The sequence below is a fragment of the Ruditapes philippinarum genome, unplaced genomic scaffold, assembly GCF_026571515.1.
Source record: "Ruditapes philippinarum isolate M1 unplaced genomic scaffold, ASM2657151v2 ctg2095_1_1_1_1, whole genome shotgun sequence".
Lineage (NCBI taxonomy): Eukaryota > Metazoa > Mollusca > Bivalvia > Venerida > Veneridae > Ruditapes > Ruditapes philippinarum.
This window is the reverse complement of record NW_026856068.1, coordinates 80,864-105,431: the sequence shown is the minus strand read 5'-3', so window position 1 is coordinate 105,431 and position 24,568 is coordinate 80,864. Positions and strand designations below refer to the sequence as shown.

General features: G+C 32.5%; 1 protein-coding gene across 1 annotated transcript in view; it reads right to left on the bottom strand.

Moving 5' to 3' along the window:
• The window catches only part of LOC132745312 (intermembrane lipid transfer protein VPS13A-like), a gene marked incomplete at its 3' end in the record, with an annotated part of 53,389 nt that extends 39,521 nt beyond the window's left edge, over positions 1-13,868 (bottom strand). Inside the window, exons 1-2 of the mRNA XM_060734202.1 lie at positions 13,723-13,868; positions 10,101-10,226 (exon numbers count right to left, since the gene is read on the bottom strand). Of these exons, the coding sequence (XP_060590185.1) occupies positions 10,101-10,226; positions 13,723-13,842 (246 nt within the window). The remainder of the gene's footprint in view (positions 1-10,100; positions 10,227-13,722) is intronic.
• Positions 13,869-24,568: the final 10,700 nt, after the last annotated feature.

Sequence of the window (24,568 nt, the reverse complement as noted above, 5' to 3'; positions counted from 1 at the left end):
CTTAGATGCTATACATGTATAAATATTTGTTTTTATATTGGTTGAATATTTTTGTTAATATGTATGTAAATTTTCAATTTTGTTACCATCCAATTCAATGTTGAATGTATGTATATAATATCAACTCATTTTTTTTTTTTTTTTTTCCATTTTTTTCTTCTCTTCTTCTTCTTTTTTCAAGGTTGATCTAAAGTATGTCAGTGTTGATGTATAATAATGAAATCTACTTGTGTTATTATTTAATCTTTTATTGATGTATTATATTTTGTATATTGTTTTGTATATTGTTGAGGCCCACAGGGAAGACTGGGCTTGCCCAACTGTGTTGCCTCATTAAATAAAGTCGTTACTTACTTACTTACTTACTTACTATCCACATATCAAATTTGAGTTGAATGTGTAATACTGTTGGGGAGATAATAAACGGAAACTGTAAATTTTATATCATTTTCAAAGTAAAAGGGGCATTACTCTGCCAAAAATCATTGAACCATGACCAAATTCGAACTTTGCCTGCGCATTCCAAAAACATATCCATATGTCAAATTTGGGTTGAATGTGTAATACTGTTGAGGAGATAATAAACGGAAACTGAAAATTTCATATTATTTTTAAAGTGAAAGGGGCATAACTCTGCCTAAAATCATCGAACCATGACCAAATTTAAACTTGACCTGCGCATTCCTTTGACATATCCATATATCAAATTTGAGTTGAATGTGTAATACTGTTGGGGAGATAATAAACGGAAACTGAAATTTCATATCATTTTCAAAGTAAAAGGGGCATAACTCAAGAATCTAAAATCATCAAACCATGACCAAATTCGACCTTGACCTGTATTTTCTCATGACATATCCATATGTCAAGTTTGAGTTGAATGTGTTGTACCATTGGGGAGATAATGAACAGAAACTGAAAATTTCATATTATTTTCAAAGTAAAAGGGGCATAACTCTGCCAAAAGTCATCAAACCATGACCAAATTCAAACTTGACCTGTATTTTCTCATGACATATCCATATGTCAAGTTTGAGTTGAATGTGTTGTACTGTTGGGGAGATAATGAACGGAAACTGAAAATTTCATATTATTTTCAAAGTAAAAGGGGCATAACTCTGCCAAAAATCAACGAACCATGACCAATTTCGAACTTGACCTGTATTTTCTCATGACATATCCATATGTCAAATTTGAGTTCAATATGTGCAACAGTTATTAAGATAATGAACGGAAACTGATGATGACGGAAGGACGGAATGACGGAACAGGGTAACACTATATAATATAATATAGGCAGGGGCATAAAAAAGCTTTTAATGAGTTTAAAATAATTTAATATGGTGGCCTTCTAAGACATGGTTTGACTGTAATGAACACTAATAGACCTGTATCAATTAAATACATTTTTGTATTTTCATGATGTCAAAATTACCAACACTCAAATCTATGTTGCATAATTATAAAACTATACAATATTCACATACTCAACACACTAGCATATGTAAATATTTTTAGTAGAATCCTTAATTAAGACCACCTCGGAATTCAGACTGCCCCTATTAAGACCATTTTTTAAAAGTACGGAATTTTCTGTTCTTATGTTATTGGTAGCATGATCCAGAATTAAGACCACCTTGTTTATCCACTTTAAAGACCACCAGATTCAGTCCCAATTCTTTGTTTTGTTCTTTATTTGACCCCACTATTGAGAACACTGATTTGAAGTCAACACCTACCTAGATCTTAAATGTTGTTATTATCTGCTTGAATGCTCTTAGGCATGACGCTTAATTTCGCAAGGTGTCAAAAACACCTTATATTATAGGGATATTATATGAAAAAAGGTGAGAAGGTAAATTTTAGAGTGGTTTAATGTTGCTCTAAGCACACTGATATGCGAAGAATTAATTTCTTATTTGATTGGTGAATTATGTACCTAATTATATTCAGACCAAATAGAATTTGATATTATATTCTTTTCTTCCCATCAGATGTTGATAAGAATATTTACAATTAAAACCACCCTGCAATTAAGACCACTTTGATCCAGTCCCGATGGTGGTCTTAATTTAGGGTTTTCACTGTATATAGCAGATACGTGTACATTTTTAGAGTATATGTATGCATTTTAAAAAATATGATAATATTTATAACATTGGAATTTAAATAAGTGTTGAACCATGACAATCTACCAAATTACATAAATTATTTCCTATTCTTTATCAATAATGGTAAACCTGTATCTTATGAATGAGATACCCCCCCCCCCCCCCCCCGAGTATAAATCAGATTGCCTCATGTTTTGATGTTCTTTCTCTTTTGTATCATAGTCAAACATAAAACACGTTCCCTGATGCCACAATATGAAACCCCACAAAAAAGTAACCAATGAACGAACATCTGAATATGATATTTCTGTCACTTTCCCTCTCTCTCTCATCACAATATTAAACCCCGGACAAAATTAACCAATCAATGGAGATGCTCTGGAGTGCAGGTCACTAATACCTGCACTCCAGTTAACGCACTGTGAATGTATATGTATACGATTTAACTCTGTCACATATTCAACAGAAAGGTCCCCAAACTATGATACAATCAATATTATCACTCTCCAGAAAACACCGACCAACAAAGCTTACTGTTTATTACATATTTCACTTTTCACGCTGCAAAATCTTTACAGATATTAGTGTGAACAAATAAAATCTAATATCCCTTTTTTTGTGTACAATGATGAATAATATACTGTATTTCATCAGTGTGATATATCATATGTCACACTCCTTCTATAAACTGTGACCTACTTTTTGACCAAAGATGACCCATATTTGCTCTTGACTTAGAAATCATCAAAACAATCTTCCTCATCAATTTCTACGATATTTGGATCAAAACTGCAGCCAGTAGAGTGTTTTTTCTATTTTTAGCTCCTGTGGCCTAGTTTTTGGCACGAGATGACCCATATTCTAACCTGTTTTTCATTGAGACAAACATTTTGACAAAATTTGATTATGAATCCAATCAAAACTGTGACTGCTAGAGTGTTAAAAACCCAAATGTTGAAGCTGTATGAAGCACGACTCCGGGGTCAGGTGAGCTAAAAATATTTCAGTATTCATGCATCAGTAACACCAACACTGCAGAAAGGGAGCATTAATATGAGCTGTGTCACGACAAAACCAACATAATGGGTTTGCGACCAGCATGGATCCAGACCAGCCTGCGCATCCGCGCATGTCTGATCAGGATCCATGCTGTTCGCTAACAAACTCTATTACAAATAGAGAAACTGAGAGCGAACAGCATGGATCCTGATCAGACTGCGCGGATCCTCGAGCTGGTCTGGATCCATGCTGGTCGCAAACCCATTATGTTGGTTTTGTCATGACGTGGCTCATATACACTTGAATGGAAACTTGTTCTAGACTAAATAAAAAAACAACCTTTCAGCTTGTGGAGAGACCATATTATTCAGGAAATTTTCCGAAACAAGTCAAATTATATTTATTGTCCCCGATGATAACAAAATACAAGGAAATGTTATAAAAATCTTATTCAAGTTACTCAAGTTCTAATTTCCCAGTAAATATAATCCTACAGTTTTAATATATTTCCGTTTCAAAAAGTTTTCAAGGAAGTTAACGTGTATAAAATTATATATAAGTTGATACTTTTTTTCAAGATTATTGTTAATTTTTCTATATTATTTCGACATACAACATTCAAAGTAAGTGTAAAACCTTATTTCTTAATACACAATTTTTCATTTATACAGAACAAATTATGTAAGAAAGTAGTTCAAGCAATATTTTAGACAGTGTTTTTAATTTGTGTGCTTCCCATTCATCAATCTCAAAAAAAGAAAATATTTGTTTAAATAAATCATGTATTTTAATTAAACAGAAATATAAATAATTATGTTTTACATTATACTGTATTTTTACAATAAATTGTGGTGTTATATAAGGTATCAGGTCATATGAAAAAGAAATATTTTCTCTGGATAATTTTCAAGAAATTTAAATCCAAAATTCAAAGTTTAAAATTTTATTTTATATACAAAATTTCTCATCAATATGGGATGATTAATGTAAGAAAGTGTTACATGAATATTCGAATGAGTGTTTAATTTTAGCATCTCTCTTATATCGAAATTCTGAGAACAAACATTAAAATTTACATAATAGAGAAGAAAAAATACTACAACCAAATAGAGACAAATTTACATTATTCTTGATTAATTGGTATCTAAACCAAATTATTTATCTCATGTTTCATAATGCCCAGATTGGCTCTCCTGTTCTGTTCTGTTCTAGGACATAAAGGACAAATAAGTAACAAGTAGAAGTATGTGATAAAATCAATTTGACTCCTGACTATAACAATTTTCTCTTTTACTAATATATTACAGAATGTTTCAAGAACCGGATTACAGAGAAAACTTATCATTGATGTTATCAGAGGTTTTACATGACATTGGTGTCAATGAAAGAACTGTGATGGGAAGGAGAAGACATTACATGCTGCTAGAAACTATGTGCAATATCACAAACAGGCTAACTGATAAAAACTTAACTCAGTATTCTCTAGGGAGTCAGAGTGAAGGTACAACTACTATAGGACTTCAATCAGACCTTGATGTACTAGGATCTTTTAATAATTTCAATATAATACAAGACTGGTCAGAGTGGGAACATGGCAAGTATAACTTCCTCATGATACAGGATGAGAACACTACTCCTGGGTATTGTTTCTTACAACAACTCAGAGTTGATGAACCTCTTCCTCTCACTGTCATTCCTGATGAGCATTATATTACTGACAGAAGAGGAAGAATATTGCTTAAAAACACAATTATAAATCAGAATATTCAAGGAAATGAGCAGCGGCATGGACCAGCTATTGCTACACAAGGAGAACCTGGATTTAGTGATAGAGACAGAGTAAGTGCTTTACATTGTAAATCATGGCCTCAATCAGCATCAGGTTGGTTAGATAGACAGGGTATTGGCAGATGGCCAACACAAGAGATGAGAAGATATGCAGCCAGTACTGGATTTTTTGTTGTTCCAACTGGAAGTAAGGTCAGTGAATATCCTGAACTGGAATGGAGAATATCTACATCATTAACAGAAAGATGTCTTATGATTAATCTAAATATAACACAAATAAGGTGCTATGTACTATTGAAAATGATTCTTAAGTCCTTTCTTAATCCTCAAGATGAAATCAACATATCAAGTTTCATGTGTAAAACAGTTCTATTACATTGTATAGAAAACACAGAGTCGGGAATATGGAAACATAACAATTTATGTACATGTTTAACATACTGCTTATTGGAATTACACAGTTGTGTACAAAATGACTGTTGTTCACATTTCATTATACCGGAAAATAATTTGATGGCAGGGCAATTTACAGCTGAGACAAAACATGAACTTTCAAAAAATATTTGCGATTTTATACAGAATGATAGACAACGGTTACTAAGTATTGACATTGATGATGTTGGTCATAGACTTCAAGTTAAACTGAACAGGGTACAACATTCAATTAACCATTTTCCTTCTCTTGAAATACATGAAACTGTTATGACGGGGTTATATATAAACATTGCAACTAGCATAAGTTATCCGCATATGCATTTTTTAAAACTTTTACACAATAAAAACTTTAGAACAATAAAACAATATGTAGGTAAACTAATTACCTTCATTGATAATGGTAATAGATTAAAACATGCTGCTTTCAAGCTCCTAGCACCTTTTTTTTTTACCACATATGGATCTATCCTAGCATCTTACAGCATTGGTGAAAATAATCAATTGTCACCTCAAGCATTGGTTTGGCTATCAGCTGGTCTAAACTCAGATATCTCATCTAGCAGACTTAAACTGGCTTCAGTGTTTTACAGTACAGGAGATATGGAGAAAGCTGAACTAATTCTGAGGCACACAGAACAACAATATTACTCCTATCCTGTTTTACCTATCTGTGGATGCCATCCTATGGTGCCAGTAACAGTAACAGAAGAATTCAGGAGATTATGTGGTGAGCAAAGTGAGAACTGTATCAAGCATATTACAGCATTTTGTGTCAGATTTATACAGGGAGAGATCAACTGTGTTCCTCATGAACTACAATATGAAATGTTCAGATCTACACAAGATGACATGATACACAGACATGCAAATAAAGACTTTTGGATGGACTGGGCTGTAGTTGATTCTCTACCTTTCTTGTATTTCCTACAATACAAGATCTACCGTCATCTACAAAGGCATCAAGATCAACAACAAGCACTTGGTAAACTTATCAGAACCATAGAAACAGATAAAAACCTCAATCATAGAGAAACAGCTCTAAACATTTTAGGACAATGTATGGAACAAGAAAACAGACCTCAAGTAGCATTAAAATGCTACATGCTTTCTCTTCGACAAAGGGCAAGGAACAATGCTGCAAACATCCATATATGTAAGCTCCTTTCTGGCTTACTGGCTATCCAATAAACTTAGATAAACAAGCAATTATCATAGTATTGCAAGCAATCCATAAGTCCCCTACCGGTAAGAGCCCAAGCAACATTCTGAGGGGCCATTGGCCATTCACTTATGTTTCTATTTTAAGTGATCACAGTGAACAGTTTTTATGTACAGACAGACAGACTGAAGGACACTCTAAAGTTATTTTTTAAACATCCCTGTTATCAAAATATAACATTTTTAAAGCAAAATTTTAAACACAAGGAGATAACGATGTCATACATGATGTGAGTGTAACAAAGAACAATTAGTAATGAAGGTATGAATATTGAATGCTTATTTTGAATTTGAAGTAAATGAAAGTTAAAAGAACGAATAGGAAAAATAAAAAGTTCAAGGAGGAGATAATTCTGGAAATTTAGATGCTAGATTTATAAACCTTGTCATATTATTGTCATATTATTTTGATGTGGGAGTTTGAAGAAAATCCTATCATTATTAATGAAAATTACCAATTTCTCAAAAAAAAGTCAAGTTCAAAAGGGGCATAATTCTGGAAATAGTCTTGCTAGAGTATTGAACACTCACAAATGTTGAGTGATAATAAAAAACATTTATATGAAGTTTGAAGTAGATACGTTCAGAAAAAAAGAAGTTATTAAAAAAAAATATGTTTTTTTCATGAAAATTTTAAGTTCCAGGGAGGTAATTCTGATAAATTTTGTGCTAGAGTTGTAAACTTTGTCACATATGATGTGGTTGATGACTAGCAACTTATATTTAAAGTTTGAAGAAAATACCTTAAGAAATAAAGAACTTATGGTGAAAAAACTTGAAATTCAGTCTATTTGTTGCCATAGCAACCAGAATTTTCAATACAGGAAGATAAGAAAAGAATGTGCATAATTTCCATACTGCCATCTACCAATATGTCAAGTTTCATAAAAATATTTTCAGTAATTTTTGCGTTATCACTGGATCCAGGTTATGTGTAAAATTTGCCATATTTTCAGCCTATTTGTTGCCATAGCAACCAGAATTTACAGCATAGAAAAAAAAGAAAAAGATGTGCATAATCTCCATACTGCCATCTATCCATATATCAAGTTTCATAAAAATATTTTCAGTAATTTTTGCGTTATCACTGGATCCAGGTTATGTGTAAAATTTGCCATATTTTCAGCCTATTTGTTGCCATAGCAACCAGAATTTACAGCATAGAAAAAAAAGAAAAAGACGTGCATAATCTCCATACTGCCATCTATCCATATATCAAGTTTCATAAAAATATTTTCAGTACTTTTTGCGGTATCGCGGGATCCAGGTAATGTGTAAAATTTGCCATATTTTCAGTCTATTTGTTGCCATAGCAACCAGAATTTTCAACATAGGAAAAAAAGAAAAAGACGTGCATAATCTCCATACTGCCATCTATCCATATATCAAGTTTCATAAAAATATTTTCAGTACTTTTTGCGGTATTGCGGGATCCAGGTTATGTGTAAAATTTGCCATATTTTCAGTCTATTTGTTGCCATAGCAACCAGAATTTTCAACATAGGAAGAAAAGAAAAAGACGTGCATAATCTCCATACTGCCATCTATCCATATATCAAGTTTCATTAAAATATTTTCAGTACTTTTTGCGTTATCGCGGGATCCAGTTTTGTGGACGGACGGACTGACGGACGGACAGACGGACTGACGGACTGACGGACGGACAGACGGACGGAGGGTAAACCTAAAGTCCCCTCCGGTAAACCGGTAGGGGACTAAAAAAAGAATGTATGAAGACTTTAGTTTTCAATGATATCAAACAGCTAAAATGACAAAATATAGGCCGGTCATTACACTTTTTATCACATATTATTTTGTGATAATAATTACTTATAATAACATTAAACAAGTTAAATTGAAAGAATGATTCCAACTTCATTGACTTGGAATATCTGACTTTACATTTAAGAGTTAAGAGCATATTGTGTAGAGGACCAGTATTGCTTGTGAAAATGTATTTTAAATTTTGGTTTATAAGGTGAAGTTTTTTCAAAGCTTTTTTTTTATACAGTAGTCAAAACAGTTTTAGCTTCTATTGTTGGCAATATTTATTAAAAGTCTTGTTTTATAAATGTTTCTTGTAGTTCTTGTTCTTATTTTATAGTTTGTACCCTGTATACATCTGTATATAGTCAAGTGCTTATTATATATATGTACCCTGTATATTAAATGACCCTGTTTAATGCAGTCATCAGCCACAATTGTCTCAGGTCAATAAGAATAATGAAATAGTCAACTGTAGAATGTACAAAACAATACAAGAGGGCTATAATGGCCCTATATCACTCAACTAAATTTCTAGAAAAAGTCACAATTCTTAAATGCTAAAGCAAGTCATTAGGAGGGATCAATTTAGATCAAAGGGGTATGATTAAATCAATTTGTATAGGTGTTCACTAGGCAATGCTATTATAATAGAAGATTTTTTGTTGTTTTTACTATATAAATGTGAGGAAAATCAATGACCCCCTGGGGCAGGGGCCAATTTTGACCCAAGGGCTATAAATTTGAACAAGAGCCATATCAACATGGCCATCCCCCGCCGAATGTGTTTGCTCATTGGAAGAATGTATATATAGTAGAGCAGAATAATTCAATTTTAAGAGGTCTTTTGGTAATCAAAACTGATGGCTGAAGTGATTACAGATTTGAAACCTATGTGAATACTGATGGCTGACAATAACAAAGGGCAATAACTGAAAAATAATGCAGGATAGGTTATCATTCTTGTGTGCTGCACCCCTCCTCAGTAAAATCTATCCACCTATGAAGTTTCAAGTTCTTGCGCACAGCATTCCTCCTCAATAAGATCTATCCACCTATGACATTTCATGTTGATATCTCAAACACTTTTTGAGTTATGTTCCACTCAGGTGAAAAATTAAGTATGAAAAATAAAGGGCAATAACTCAAAAATTATGAAAGGTAGAGTTATCATTCTTGTGCACTGCACACCTCCTGAGTGAGATCTATGCACATATGAAGTTTCATGTTGATATCTCAAAGGCTTTTTGAGTTATGCTCTGGACAAAAATTAATTTTGAAAAATAACAAAGGGCAATAACTTAAAAATTATGCAGGTAGAGTTATCATTCTTGTGCACTGCACACCGCTATCCACCTATGAAGTTTCAAGTTGATACCTCAAATACTTTTTAAGATATGCTCCAGACAAAAATGTCGGACGGAAGGACAGACGGGCGGAGACTATTTCTATATCCCCCGCCGCCTTTTCGGATAAATTTTTTTATATGAATTGTGATTATTATTATTGTCAATGACCGAATTTCAAAGAAATCAGCTGATAAGAGTGAAGATATAATGGTTATAGTGATTTCATAAATGAGCCGTGTCATGACAAAACCAACATAATGCGTTTGCGACCAGGCTGTTTGCTATCAGTTTCTCTACTAGTAATAGGGTTTGTAAGCGAACAGCATGGATCCTGATCAGACTGCGCGGATGTGCAGGCTGGTCTGGATCCATGCTGGTCGCAAAACGCATTATTTTGGTTTTGTCATGACACGGCTCATATTATGAATTAACTAACCTCAAGACCGAGTTCCCATCTCCGGTATTTTCCCTCATGAAACACTGGTTCCACAAGTGGTTCCCATACGGACATTTTCTCGTTGTAATAAGCCACTTCCAGCAGAAGTCTACTCTCTACATATAGCTGAAATAACAAGACAATATAAAATCAGAAACTTCTTTGTACCATTTTTGTTGCCATATGACGAAATGCAGAAAATTTATTTGAAGTTTTGACAACCAAGATATCTCAGAATTCTATCATATTCATGAACAAGAGCCACCACCGGGCGGGGACAATGCTCGACTTTTTACTTTCTCTAAAAGCAAACAAAGAAATGTTTGAACAAAATCTTAACGTTTCCTTTCTATAAAATTAATAATTCTGTCTTGTCACATTAGTTTTGTCTATATATTTTTTATATATAAATATACTAATTTTTATATATATATAAATAGAGACACGCAATTCTATAAATAGAAAATTCTATAAATAGAAAATTCTATAAATAGATATATGTGGTGAAGTCACGTGGCGGTGTCACGTGGCGGTGTCACGTGGTAGTCACGTGGTGGAGTCACGTGGTGAAGTAACGTGGTGGAGTCACGTGGTGGTGTCACCTGGAGGTGTCACATGGCAGAGTCACGTGGCAGAGTCCCGTGGCGGAGTCCCGTGACGGTGTCCCGTGGCGGTGTCACGTGGCGGAGCCCCGTGGCGGAGTCCCGTGGCGGAGTCCCGTGGCGGAGTCCCGTGGTGGAGTCACGTGGTGGAGTTACGTTGTGTCATGAGTCACGTGGTGGAGTCACATGGTGGAGTCACGTGGTGGAGTCACATGGTGAAGTCACGTGGTGGAGTCACGTGGTGGAGACTCGTGGTGGTGTCTCGTGGTGGTGTCTCGTGGTGGTGTCATGTGGCGGTGTCACGTGGTGAAGTCACGATAAACAACAAGGTCTTGTCCTTTAGTATGTTCTGTTATAATATGAAGTTGATCCCTTCAATAATAACAAAGTTACAGCCAGTTACAGCCAAAACAAAGTCAAGGCCATTAATGAGTGAAGGTCAAGGTCTGTCAGGTTATTTTTAAGGGTTATCCTTGAAGATTATTATGTTCAAGTTTGAAGACAATCCATTCAAAAATAACAAAGTTACAGCCAATATTAGCCAAAAACATGAAAATTTCAATAATTTGACCTTCAAAGTCAAGGTCATTTATGAGTGAAGGTCAAGGTCTTTCGGGTTATTTTTAAGGGTTATCCTTGAAGATTATTATGTTCAAGTTTGAAGACAATCCATTCAAAAATAACAAAGTTACAGAAAATAATAGCCAAAAACATGAAAATTTCAATTATTTGACCTTCAAAGTCAAGGTCATTTATGAGTGAAGGTCAAGGTCTGTCGGGTTATATTTAAGGGATATCCTTGAAGATTATTATGTTCAAGTTTGAAGACAATCCATTCAAAAATAACAAAGTTACAGCCAATAACAGCATGAACAAGCAAAATTTGGACTTTTAACCTTGAAGGTCAAAGTCATTTATGGATGAAGGTCAAGGTTAGTGTGGTCTACTGAAAGGTCTTGTCCCAAGGGTTGTTGTGGCCAAGTATGAAGACAATAAACCAAGAAATAAACAAGAGGACCATGATAACCCTGAGGTCGCTCACCTGTATATAGGCCCCGAAGCTGGGCCAGTTTAAACCCCAGGGCTTTTATTTGAACAAACTTGGAATTAAGACACCCATTAGAAGATGTTTCATGATGTTTAGTTTTTGCTATACACATATAAGAGAAAACAATGACCAGGGCATTTATTTGAACAAACTTGGCAAACACTGACTAGGTGATGTTTCATGCCAAATATTTGAGCTCTAGCTCTTGCGGTTTTCTAAAAGAAAATATTTTAAATTTTTACTATATACAAATAAGGAAAATAAATGACGCCCGGGGCGGGGCCAATTTTGACCCCAGGGCATTTATTTGAACAAACTTGGTAGACACCCACTAGAAGATGTTTCATGCTTAATATTTAAGCTCTAGCTTTTTGGGGGTTTTAAAAGAAGATTTTTTAAGTTTTTACTATATACAAATAAGGAAAATCAATGACCCCCAGGGCGGGGCCAATTTTTACCCCAGGGCATTTATTTGAACAACCATGGTAGACACTGACTAGGTGATGTTTCATGCCAAATATTTAAGCTCTAGCTCTTGCAGTTTTCTAAAAGAAGATATTTTAAGTTTTTTCTTTCGGTTGCCATGGCAACCAGAGTTCTGCTCAAAGAAGGTTTTTTTTAGTTTTTACTTTACATATAAAAGGAAAATCAATGACCCCCGGGGCGGGGCCAATTTTGACCCCAGGGCTTTTATTTGAACAAACTTTGTAGACACTCACTAGAAGATGTTTCATGCTTAATATCTAAACTATAGCTATTTGGGGTTTTTTTAAAGAAGATTTTTGAAGTTTTTGCTATACACATATAAGGAAAATCAATGACCCCCGGGGCGGGGCCAATTTTGAACCCAGGGCTTTTATTTGAACAAACTTGGTAGACACTCACTAGAAGATGTTTCATGCCAAATATCTAAGCTCTAGCTCTTTGGGTTCTTTAAAAGAAGATATTTAAAGTTTTTACTATATGCATTAAGGTAAAATCAATGACCCCCCTGGTGCAGGGCCAATTTTGACCCCAAGGCTTTTATTTGAACAAACTTGGTAGACACTCACTAGAAGATGTTTCATGCTAAATATCTTAGCTCTAGCTCTTTGGGTTCTTTAAAAGAAGATTTTTTTAATTTTTTACTATATGCATATAGGGAAAATCAATGACCCCCTGGGTCGGGGCCAATTTTGACCCCAGGGCTTTTATTTGAACAAACTTGGAACACACTTATTAGAAGATGTTTCATGCCAAATATCTAAGCTCTAGCTCTTTGGGTTTCTTAAAAGAAGATTTTTTAAGTGTTTACTATATGCATATAGGGAAAATCAATGACCCCTGGGGCGGGGCCAATTTTGACCCCAGGGCTTTTATTTGAACAAACTTGGTAGACACTCATTAGAAGATGTTTCATGCCAAATATCTAAGCTCTAGCTTTTTGGGTTCTTTAAAAGAAGATATTTTTTCTTTCGGTTGCCATGGCAACCAGAGTTCTGCATGGAATTAAATTCTTTGAACAATTTTTAAAGGTGACCACCAAAGTTTGGATGAAATTGGATTAGTGGTTTATGGGAGATGTCATTTGAAGCAAAAGTTTCAGACGAAAAGCGATCACAAAAGCTCACCCTGTCACTTTGTGACAGGTGAGCTAAAAAGTTATGATCCAGGTACAAGTTTGCGGACGGCAACAGCAACGCCGCCGCGACTATAACAAAACCTCTACTTTTTTTTATTCAAAAAAAAAAAAAAAAAAAAAAAGAGTCGAGCTAAAAACTGATAAAAATATTTTGCATATTGGTGCTATAAAAAAATCTGCTGCATATGTATAAAAGAATTTGACAATTCACATGAATCTGGTGTTTATATGGATTTTTGCATTCATGTATTTTGTCTATTATATCATATAGAATATTTACACCCCAAAAATGGCTCCTACTTTTGGCAAGGGAGGTAAACATTGTAAAAATCCTGAAATTTCTATAGTTACCTTTCCTGACCAGTCCCTGACTTCACCTTGGAACGACATCTCTGTGATAAGTAACGGTACAGTTCGGTTACCAACACCTCCCTCGATCTTTACTACGATTGATGGAACTTTCAATATCATCTGAAAAACATAACACTTTAATAATGCAAATCATCTACAAGGTAAAGAAAAATGTCAGTAACCAAATCGGGTAAAAGGTCATTAAGATAATAACATTAATCATTAATTTTCATAACCTAGTAAATTGAGTTTGTACAATTAGCATTATACTTACATACCAATATATTTCAATATAAACATAAATTCATGTTTGTTATCAAGATATGCATATTTTATGCATACCTGCAGCATAGAAATTGATATTAATAACATATTAACTGTTCATGTCTGCAGCATAGAAATTCATTTTAACCATTCATGTCTGGAGCATAAAAATTCATATCAATAACATAACCATTTATGTCTGCAGCATGGATATCCATGTTAATTACATAACAATTCATGTCTGGAGCATAAAAATTCATGTTAATAACATAACCATTTATGTCTGCAGCATAAAAATTCATGTTAATAACATAACCATTTATGTCTGCAGCATAAAAATTCATGTTAATAACATAACCATTTAAGTCTGCAGCATGGATATTCATGTTAATTACATAACAATTCATGTCTGGAGCATAAAAATCCATGTTAATAACATAACCATTTATGTCTGCAGCATAAAAATTCATGTTAATAACATAACCATTTATGGAATCCCGGACAATCCCCCTCCCGGACGATTCCCCTTCCATATTATTTTCACAACCTGGACATTTCCCCTCCCGTTATTTTAATAGGGCGGACTTTTCCCCTCCCGTTAATTTAGCAGAGCGGACAATTCCCCTCCCATTTTTTTAGCGGAGCGGACAATTCCCCTCCCATTTTTTCACATTGCGTGTAAAAAAATCTATAACCATTCTTATTAAAGATGACAGTTTTTACTCTTAACAATAAACTGTTAAAGATCGGAACTTTTAACAATCATTATTTCACAAAAGTGACATTATACCGCCTTTAGTCATTGCCGCCGCTGCTTAAGATAAACAAACTGTCATTAAGAAATCTTTAATCATTGCCGCCCTTAATTAAATGTGTCCTTGATTGCAAAACCAATTAAAAATGAAGGAGAATATTCCTACAAATGTGTTCAATCATAAATAAATATCAAAATGATCACTGATATTTTGTGTTAGGACTTCATGTACTGATTCAATATGGTGAATATGATTTTCTAATCATAATGACGATGTCATAGTTCAATTTACTATAACATGTGCATAATATATTCTTTGCAAGAATCTACAGCTTAATTGCTTTTTGGTTCTGATCAATTGTTCTTTTATTGTTTTGCCGCTGCAAAAATGTATATACCTTTCAAATAAACAATATTATATAATATATATATTCAACAGCCACGGGAGGGAAATTGTCCGCTCTGACAACAGCGGGAGGAGAATTGTCCGGGTTGTTAAAAGAACGGGAGGGGAATTGTCCGGGTTGATAAAAGAACGGGAGGGGAATTGTCCGCCGTAAAAAAATAACGGGAGGGGAAATGTCCGGGTTGTGAAAAAACATTCAAATTTACTGGGAGGGGAATCGTCCGGGAGGGGAATTGTCCGGATACCCCATTTATGTCTGCAGCATAAAAATTCATGTAAATAACATATCCATTCATGTCATTAAGATTCATGTTTGTTTCCGTAACCTTTTATATTCTTCCATATTTGTAACATAATCATTTATATTTGTAACATAGTACATTCATGATTGTAGCATAATTATACAGTCAGGTCTGTTACATAACAATCTTTTTTAAAGATCCTGCAAGTTTTGTAATTGATATTGTTTCTGTGTGTATACCACACTTGCAAAAAATTGTATATGTATATAATTATGCAAATAAAACAATTTTCAAACATCGAAGAATATGTAAAATATGTACTGCAAATATTTGTGCACATTATATTTAATCAATAAATGACATGCATTCATTTCTTATTGGAAAATTTGAAATAGAATTTATAGAAAATAAATTTCTAATTACCTCCCTTTATTTACATGAAATGTTAAATCGGGTAATATCTTTATAAGTAATGCTTATTGGAACTTACAACATTGACAACTCTTAATTTGAGCATCATATTTATTATGATATGATTCCAAAATGACCAACCACACGCGTACATTCAATTATCTTTTTTTTAAATTTTATTATTATTATTTTTTTATTTTTTTTGGCATCATATTTATGAAATAAAACCATGAAAAAATTGTGTTACAGGATCTTTAACAACATAAATATTCATGATTTGTAACATAGACATTCATATTAATTCATGCATTAGCTCAAACTAAGAAATAATAGATTATCTTAATAATTATCTATACAGAAAAGAAATCATACTATGTTACTATTTATAGAACATAAAACTTAATATACATGTATTTAACACATGTATTCACCTATCATAAATAATAACAAACTCAAATAAAAATATTTTCTACATTCTCCAACAAAAAAATATCATCTCATTCAAACAGAAAAATGACCATAAATGCTAAATATAGAATAAAGAGCAAATGGCATAAGGGAGGTAACTGGGGTAACTCCTTTATTTTTCTCAAGATTTGTGGTGAAGTAGAATTGTTCTAAAGTAACAATATCAAGAGTGTGTATTATTGTTTTAAACAGAACTACCGTGTTGTATGTTATAATTATTCCCATTGTAAAGGTCATGTTCTTGACCTTTTGTTCTTGACCTTTTGTCCTTGACCTTTAACCTGCTGTTACAAACAGTGATTAGACTTTGTAACCACATCAAGAGCATAGAGCACAGTCAATCAGTCTGCAAATCTACGCAATCTGATCAGGCTCTATCCTGTAGTAAGCTCAATATTTGTATTTTGATATTGAAATCCCTTAAACTTTGATGGACTGTTCCAAATTTGAATCAGGGCAAATCCATTTTACAAAGTCAACAGGTTAATGGTTAAGAATAGAAGAAAGCTTAAAATCCATGTGAAATTGTTGGGGTTTGGTCCAAAAGCTGCATTTTTCTTTATTCCAAGTCTACAGTGCTTTTACTAAAAGAAAAGAAAATTGAAGTGACTGATTGTTATTACTGTGTTGATTTTAATTTTAAAGTGTGATGTAAAAAAAAGAAATATAAAGGTTCGTTCCTCAACTTCTACAGCAGACTTAACAGCTAGCGTAACACCCAATGTAACAGCAGGCATAACAGATGTAATGGCAGACATAACAGCAGATGATAGCAGACGAAACTAAAGGAAGTGTCTGTTGTTAAAAATGTATGAGGAACTGAGGGAAACAGGACTGAGGGGGTTCTCATTAAACACAGTAGACTGTTACAGGTAGGGTAATCTTATGTCTGAGTTCAGTTCACTAAAGTAATTAAGTTCACAAAACAAAGCAAAGAAAACCGATCCCAATTTTTTCCTTAAATACAGTGCTAGTGGTGGCAGAGTGACTTGAGTTAATAGACAGAATGGTTGAGGACAATCATTTCAGAGAAATCTTTTAAGTTTGTCTCCTTTTTTCCCATTTTTGGTGTTGTTTTACATGACATTGGTACTGTGAAGGTCACCCAATAACTTTCATTGACACTGTAGAGGTCACATGAAATGTTTCCGACTTATTCCTGGTTTGAGGAAGTGGCCTGGTGCCAGGCTTGTATTAAATTATTTAAATGTATTATATTTAAATGTATTATGCACTTTGGCTCAAACTATAAGATTAACAAAATGCTACCTGAATACCTAGCTCAAATAAAGCATTCAAAGCTACAGCAAGGAGGTTCAGACAAAGAAGTGAGGAATAAATTTCTTGAAGTATTTGACCGTTTTAAATTGTTGACCTTTATCACTTTCCAGCTTTAAAGGTTGAGGAAAAGTTGAGGAACCTTACAGTGCATTATTTCAAGCACAAGCTGGCAGCCTGAGTAAAACCACCAATCTTCCATCAGTTAACTTTGTGGGGTTGGGGGACGAGCACACCAACACTAACAAGAGCCACCGCCGGGCGGGGGCAACGCTCGACTTTTTACTTTTTCTAAACGCAAACATAGAAAGGTTTGAACATATATTAACGTTTCCTTTTTATAAATTTAGTTTGTCTGTCTTGTCACATTAGTTTTCTTTATATATTTTGTATATATATGAATAGAAACATTAAGCATATTTCTAAAAATAGCAACAGTACGCAATTTCTTAAAATAGCAACATGACGCAATTTCTCAATATAGAAAAAATGACGCAATTTCTAAAAATACAAAAAATGACATAATTTCTAAAAATAAAAAAGTGATGCAATTTCTAAAAATAGCAACAATGATGCAATTTCAAAAAAATAGAAAAATTGACGCAATTTCTAAAAATAGAAAAAATGAAGCAATTTCTAAAAAAAGAAAAAAATGACGCAATTTCTAGATATACTAAAATAGAAATTATGACGCAATATATAAAAATAGAAATTATGACGCAATTTCTAAAAAGTAGAAAAAATGACGCAATTTCTAAAAATAGCACCAATGATGCAATTTCTAAAAATAGAAATTATGACGCGCAAATTTCTAAAAAATAGAAATTATGACGCAATTTCTAAAAAATGACGCAATTTCTAAAAATAGCACCAATGACGCAATTTCTAAAAATAGAAAAAATGACGCAATTTCTAAAAATAGAAATTATGACGCAATTTCTAAAAATAAGAAAAAATGACGCAATTTCTAAAAATAGCACCAATGACGCAATTTCTAAAAATAGAAATTATGACGCAATTTCTAAAAATAGAAAAAATGACGCAATTTCTAAAAATAGCACCAATGACGCAATTTCCTAAAAATAGAAATTATGACGCAATTTCTAAAAATAGAAAAAATGACGCAATTTCTAAAAATAGAAAAAATGACGCAATTTCTAAAAATAGAAAAAATGACGGCAATTTCTAAAAATAGACAATTATGACGGCTATTTCTAAAAATAGAAATTATGACGCAATTTCTAAAAATAAAAAAATGATGAGCAATCTTTCGCAATTTAATAATACTAAAAAATAGAAAAAAAAAATTTCTAAAAATAGAAAAAATGACGGCAATTTTCTAAAAATATGAAAAAAAAAAAATAGAAATTTACGATGCAATTTATAAAAATAGACACAGTTTCTATTGCTTTCTAAAAATAGAAATTATGACGCAATTTCTAAAAATAGAAAAAATGATGCAATTCTAAAAATACTAAAAATAGAAATTATTGAACGGCAATTTCTAAAAATAGAAAAAATGACGCAATATCAAAAAATAGCACCAATGACAGCCAATTTCTAAAAATAGAAATTATGACGGCAATTTTCTAAAAATAGAAAAAATGTATGCAATCTCTAAAAATACTAAAAATAGAAATTATGATCGGCGGCCAATTTCTAAAAATTAGAAAAAAAATGAACGGGAATTTATCTAAAAATAGCACCAATGCCCGCAATTTCTAAATAGAAAAAAGAATGATGCAATCTTCTAAAAATACTAAAAAATAGAAATTTTATGACAGCAAATATATAAAAAATAGAAAAAAATGTATGGCGCAATTTCTTAAAAATAGAAATTTATGATGCAATTTTCTTTAAAAATAGAAAAAATGAATGCAATCTTTTAAAAAATAGAAAAAAATGACCGCTTTTAAAAAAAAAAAACCAAAAAAAACTGACGCCTTTTTTCTCTAAAAAAGAAAAAATGACGAAATTTTTATAAATAGAAAACAATAAAAAGGCCAATTCTATAAATAAAAAAAATGACAAAATTTTTTAAGTTTATTTTTGTTTTTTTTGTTGTAAATAAAAAAAATTAATTAAATTAGAAAACCACAAAACCCCAATAAATTTATTTAAATATGGTTTTTTAAAATTGCACAAATCGGGAAAAAAATTCCAGAAATTTTTCCTTTTAAAGGTCAAGGTCATTTAAGAGCCCAAAAAGTTGGGTTTGTTTAAACAAAAAAGGTTTCGGGTTTCCTTAAGAATTTTTCCCCTAAAAAATATAAAGTTGACCCCTTTTCAAAAATTTTAGCCAAAGGGTTTTACAGCCCAAGTGACCGGGCCAAAACAATGAAAAATTTCAATAATTTGACCTTCAAAGACAAATGTCATTAATAGTTTGTGAAGGTCAAGGTTTTTCCCGGTATATTCTTTTAACAGTAATCTTGAAGATTATTTATGTTCAAGGTTTTCAGGACAAATTTTCCAAATTCAAAAAAACAAAACTTTACAAAGGGCCAATAAAGGCCCAAAAAAAATGAAAATTTCAAAAAATAATTTGACCTTCAAAGTCAAGGTCATTTATGAGTAAGGTCAAGGTTTGGCTGGTTTATTTTTAAAAGGGAATATCCCTTAAAGATTTTATTATGTTCAAGTTTGAAAGACAATCCATTCAAAATAAAACAAAGTTACCCGCCAATAACAGCAATGAACAGCAAAAATTGGACTTTTAAAACGCCTTGAAAGGTCAAAGGTCATTTATGGATGAAGGTCAAGGTTAGTGTTTGGTCTACTGAAAGGTCTTTGTCCCAAGGGTTTGTTGTGGCCTAAGTATGCAAGACAATACAGCCCAAAGAAATAAAAAAGTTATGAATCCAGGTACAAGTTTTCGGACGGCAACGGCAACGGCAACGGCAAAAACGCCGACCTGACTGTAGCAAAATAACCCTACTTTTTTTTTCAAAAAAAAAGTCGAGCTAAAAAAAGTCACCTGGCGTCTTTTCTGCTTTTACTGGGGTGGAGAAAGCCCTCAGGGCCCTTCCTTGCATTCATTTTCCGGGCCCACAAACTGGCACTCGAGTAGAACCACTGAACATGCCATAAACACTAGTAAATAGCTCTAAAGTCTTTGGTGGATTCAAACTCCATAGCAAGGAGAGAAGTAGACTGAAGCCACACAGCTAAGGACACTCTTCATAAGCTAGCTTGACGTTGATAGAATTCTTACAGTAAAGAGTTTTTAAAAAATTTTTTAAAATTTTTTAAAAAAATTTGAACTACTTTAAAAGGGAAAGCCCCAAAAATTGTATTCCATCTAGGGTTTTTTTTTGGAACAAAATGTTTTTAAAAAAAATTTACTTTTAAACATTGAAAAAAACCTTTTTTCTTGTACATTTTCTGAAATTTTTAAACATTTTGGGGCAATATTATACAGTTTATCATGTTTAAAATTATGACAAAAAATTTTGGGAAAGTTTTTTCCCGGGGGAAAACAGAAAAAACATTATAAATTTTTTTGGGAGAAAGTTTTGATGGAAATATGGTTACTGGGCAGTGTGTTGGGGGGATTTTTCATAGAATTTCCGGGGAAAAAAAGGGGCCCCCGGACAGTTATTAAAAACAATCCAACTTTTTGCAAAAGTTTTTTGATTGTTTTTTTTAGCCCTGACTTTGTAAGGTCCTGGCTTTTATACCCTTTACTTGGGGGGAGGAAGGACCCTTCAATTTGCATTTTTTAAGGCCCCAAACGGGCTTTTTAAATTTTTATGTAAAAACCAAGGATGTTTTTTTTAAAAAAAGCAGGCGGGCTTCCCTTAATGAAAGAACCAAAGTTTTTGGGGGGTTTAAAATACCCAAAAAGCAGTGGGGGAAACAAAGGGTTTGAAGTTCAATAGACATCCTAAATAAGATTGCATAATTTTTTTAAAAAACATTTTAAAAGATTTTAAAAATTTATAAATACGATTGAAATCCCTAGCTAAAACATTAAATTTTAAAGAAAAAAACTGAGGGGTTTTTCCAAAGTATGTTTTTGAAAAGGGGAATATTAGTAATTTTGGGGGAGAAGAACGTATGGTGTAAATCCCCAATAAATGGAAACAAAGGGGAACAAATTTTGTATTCCCTTTTTCTTTATAGGTTTGTAAAAAAACTAGCAAAGAAAGTTTTAAAGTAAAGAAAATTTTCACAATAAAAAGAAATTTTTTTTAAAGAAAATGTTATAAAAAAATTAAATAATACAAAAATGAAACTGGACAATTTTTTTCAGTTATTTGACCCTTTTTTTCCAAATTTTTCCAAAAAATGGGGAATAAAAATCGGGGAAGGGGCCAAGTTTAAACAAATTCGGGGGAACAGTTTTAAATTTTTGGGCCAAAAAAACTTGTTAATTTTTAAAAAAAACTCTGAAAAACATTTTTAAACCGTTTTTTTTGGCTTGGCGATAAAACAAGTTTCTATGGCTGCAGAAGTCGGTTTTTTTGACAAATTCCCCTTTCAAGTTTTTTTTTGACCCCTTCTTTAAAGTAAATTGGTCTATATCCGAATTTTGGGGGTAATAAAAAAACAATTATTTTCAATAGTAAATAAGTAATTTTTAACACCCCCCAAGTGAATTTTTTACCTTATATAAGAAAAGGGAAGGAAAAAAAATGGTAAAAATTTATAATGGTTTTTGGGCAAAACCCAAAAAAGAATTTTTTTTCCCTGGTAAAAATTTTCCCTAGAAATTTTCCAAAACCCATACACGCCCATTTTTATTGGTTTTTTTATAAATTTTTTTTAAAAATACTTATGAAAAATGTCCCAAATTGAAAGACCCAATCCATTTTTTAAACCCTTTTTAAAAAATTTTTCCCATCAATTTAAGACGATAAAAAGACCAGAACATAATTATAAAATGTTTTACCATCTTTTACAAAATTTTTAAAGTTATGGGAACAAAAAATATCAGTAATGTGCTTTAAAAAATATCCACTATTGAAAAAAAAAATTTTTAAAGGGACTTCACTGAGGTTTTTTCTGAATTAGGGGGCTGAAAATTTTTTTTTCTGAAAATTTGTGTACCTTTTTTTATGAAGGTAAAGGAAAAAAATTTTTAAACCCTTTGTCTGCAAAATTTTAAATGTATTTCTTTTTTTTTGTTTTTTTCCCAGAAGAATCTTTTTAAAATCATGCAAAATGAACACTTGCTTTGAAAATTTTTTTTTCTAAAATGGGGTTTTAAGAATCCAAAAAAAATCGTATTTTTCAAATTTAATTCCGAGTCTATTTTCTCTTTTTAAATTTGCAAAAATTTTCCCCCTTTTTTTGATTTTTTGTAAGTTTTTAAAATTTTAATATTTTAAAGGCCTTTTTGGACCTAAATTGGATTTTTTTTTAATTTTTATAAAACCCAACTTTTAACTTTAACGGGTTTTATTAAAATTTTAATTATTTTTAAAAGAATTTTTTGAGCCCCCCCTGAAAAACCAACATGTGGTTTGTTTCCCAATGGGTCCAGCCCAGCCTTCGCATCCCCGATCTGACCCCAGGTCAGTGTTTGTTAATCAGTTTTCTAATTTTGAAAATACTGGTTTTTTTAAAAGCCGGAAAGCATGGATCCTGACGGGGAACTCGCGGATGGCATGCTGGTCTGGTTTCCTCCCTGGTCGCAAACGATTTATTTTTTGGTTTTTGTCGGGGCGGGGCCCTCATTTTTTCCACCTGTTCCCCCTTTCTTCAAAAACTTAAATTCCAACTTTTTGGGGCCCAAATCTAGGGGGTTTTTGATCCCAACTGAAATAACCAAAAAAAGACCCCGGGTGAAAAAAAGGGATTTGATAGTATTAGGGAAATACAGAAATTTTCCCCTACCGGCCCCTTTAAAAAAAGTTCTTTAATTGTCCCAAAACCTTTCCTGTGTTTTTCCCATTTTTTTTAAATAATTTGGGGAAATAAAGTCTGTATTTGAAATTTAATCAACCAAAAAACCATAAAAAAATAAGTTTTGTTCAAATTTTCACAGAAAATTGTTAATTTTTCCAGGTTTTAGTAAGGAAATTTATATTATACAACCTTGTCATATTATTACGATGTGGGATTTTAAGTAAATCCTATAAGGAATGAAGAAGTTGGAGTGAAAATACCAGTTTCTCGAAAAAAATCTAAGTTCAAGGGGGACATAATTCTGGAAATAGTCTTGCTAAAGAGTATTTAAACCTTCTCAAAAATGTCGATTGATAATAAGAAAACATATATATGAAGTTTGAAGTAGATACATTAGGAAAAGAAGTTATTTAAAAAAGACAACATTTTTTCCCCTAAAAAATCTAAGTTCAAGGGAGGTAATATGATATTTTTTGTGCTAGAGTTATAAACCTTGTCACATATGATGTGGTTGATGACCGAAAAAACTTATATTTAAAGTTTGAAAGTAAACACCTTAAGAAATAAAGAACATATAGTGAAAAAAGCTGAAAAATTTAAAATCAAAATCTTGAAATTCAGGCTATTTGTTGCTATAGCAACCAGAATTTTCAACATAGGAAGAAAAGAAAAAGATGTGCATAATCTCCAGACTGCATTACCCATATTTCAAGTTTCATAAAATATTTTCAGTACTTTTTGAGTTATCACTGGATCCAGTTTATGTGTTAAATTTGCCATATTTTCAGACTATTTGTTGCCATAGCAACCAGAATTTTCAACATAGAAAGAAAAAAAAAGACGTGCATAATCTTCCATTACTGCCATCTATCCATATATCAAGTTTCATAAAAATATTTTCAGTACTTTTTGCGTTATCGCGGGATCCAGTTTTGTGGACGGACGGACTGACAGACAGACGGACAGACAGACAGACGGACCGAGGGTAAACCTAAAGTCCCCTCCGGTTAAACCGGTAGGGGACTAAAAACTCTTAACAAACAAACAAGAAAAATCTTTCTATGATTACCGGTATGTATAATAACATTTTAACAAAAAGGATAACTGACAAATGAAAATGTTATCATTCAAACATAAACATCTGTTAAAAGAAAGCTAACTAACAAACAA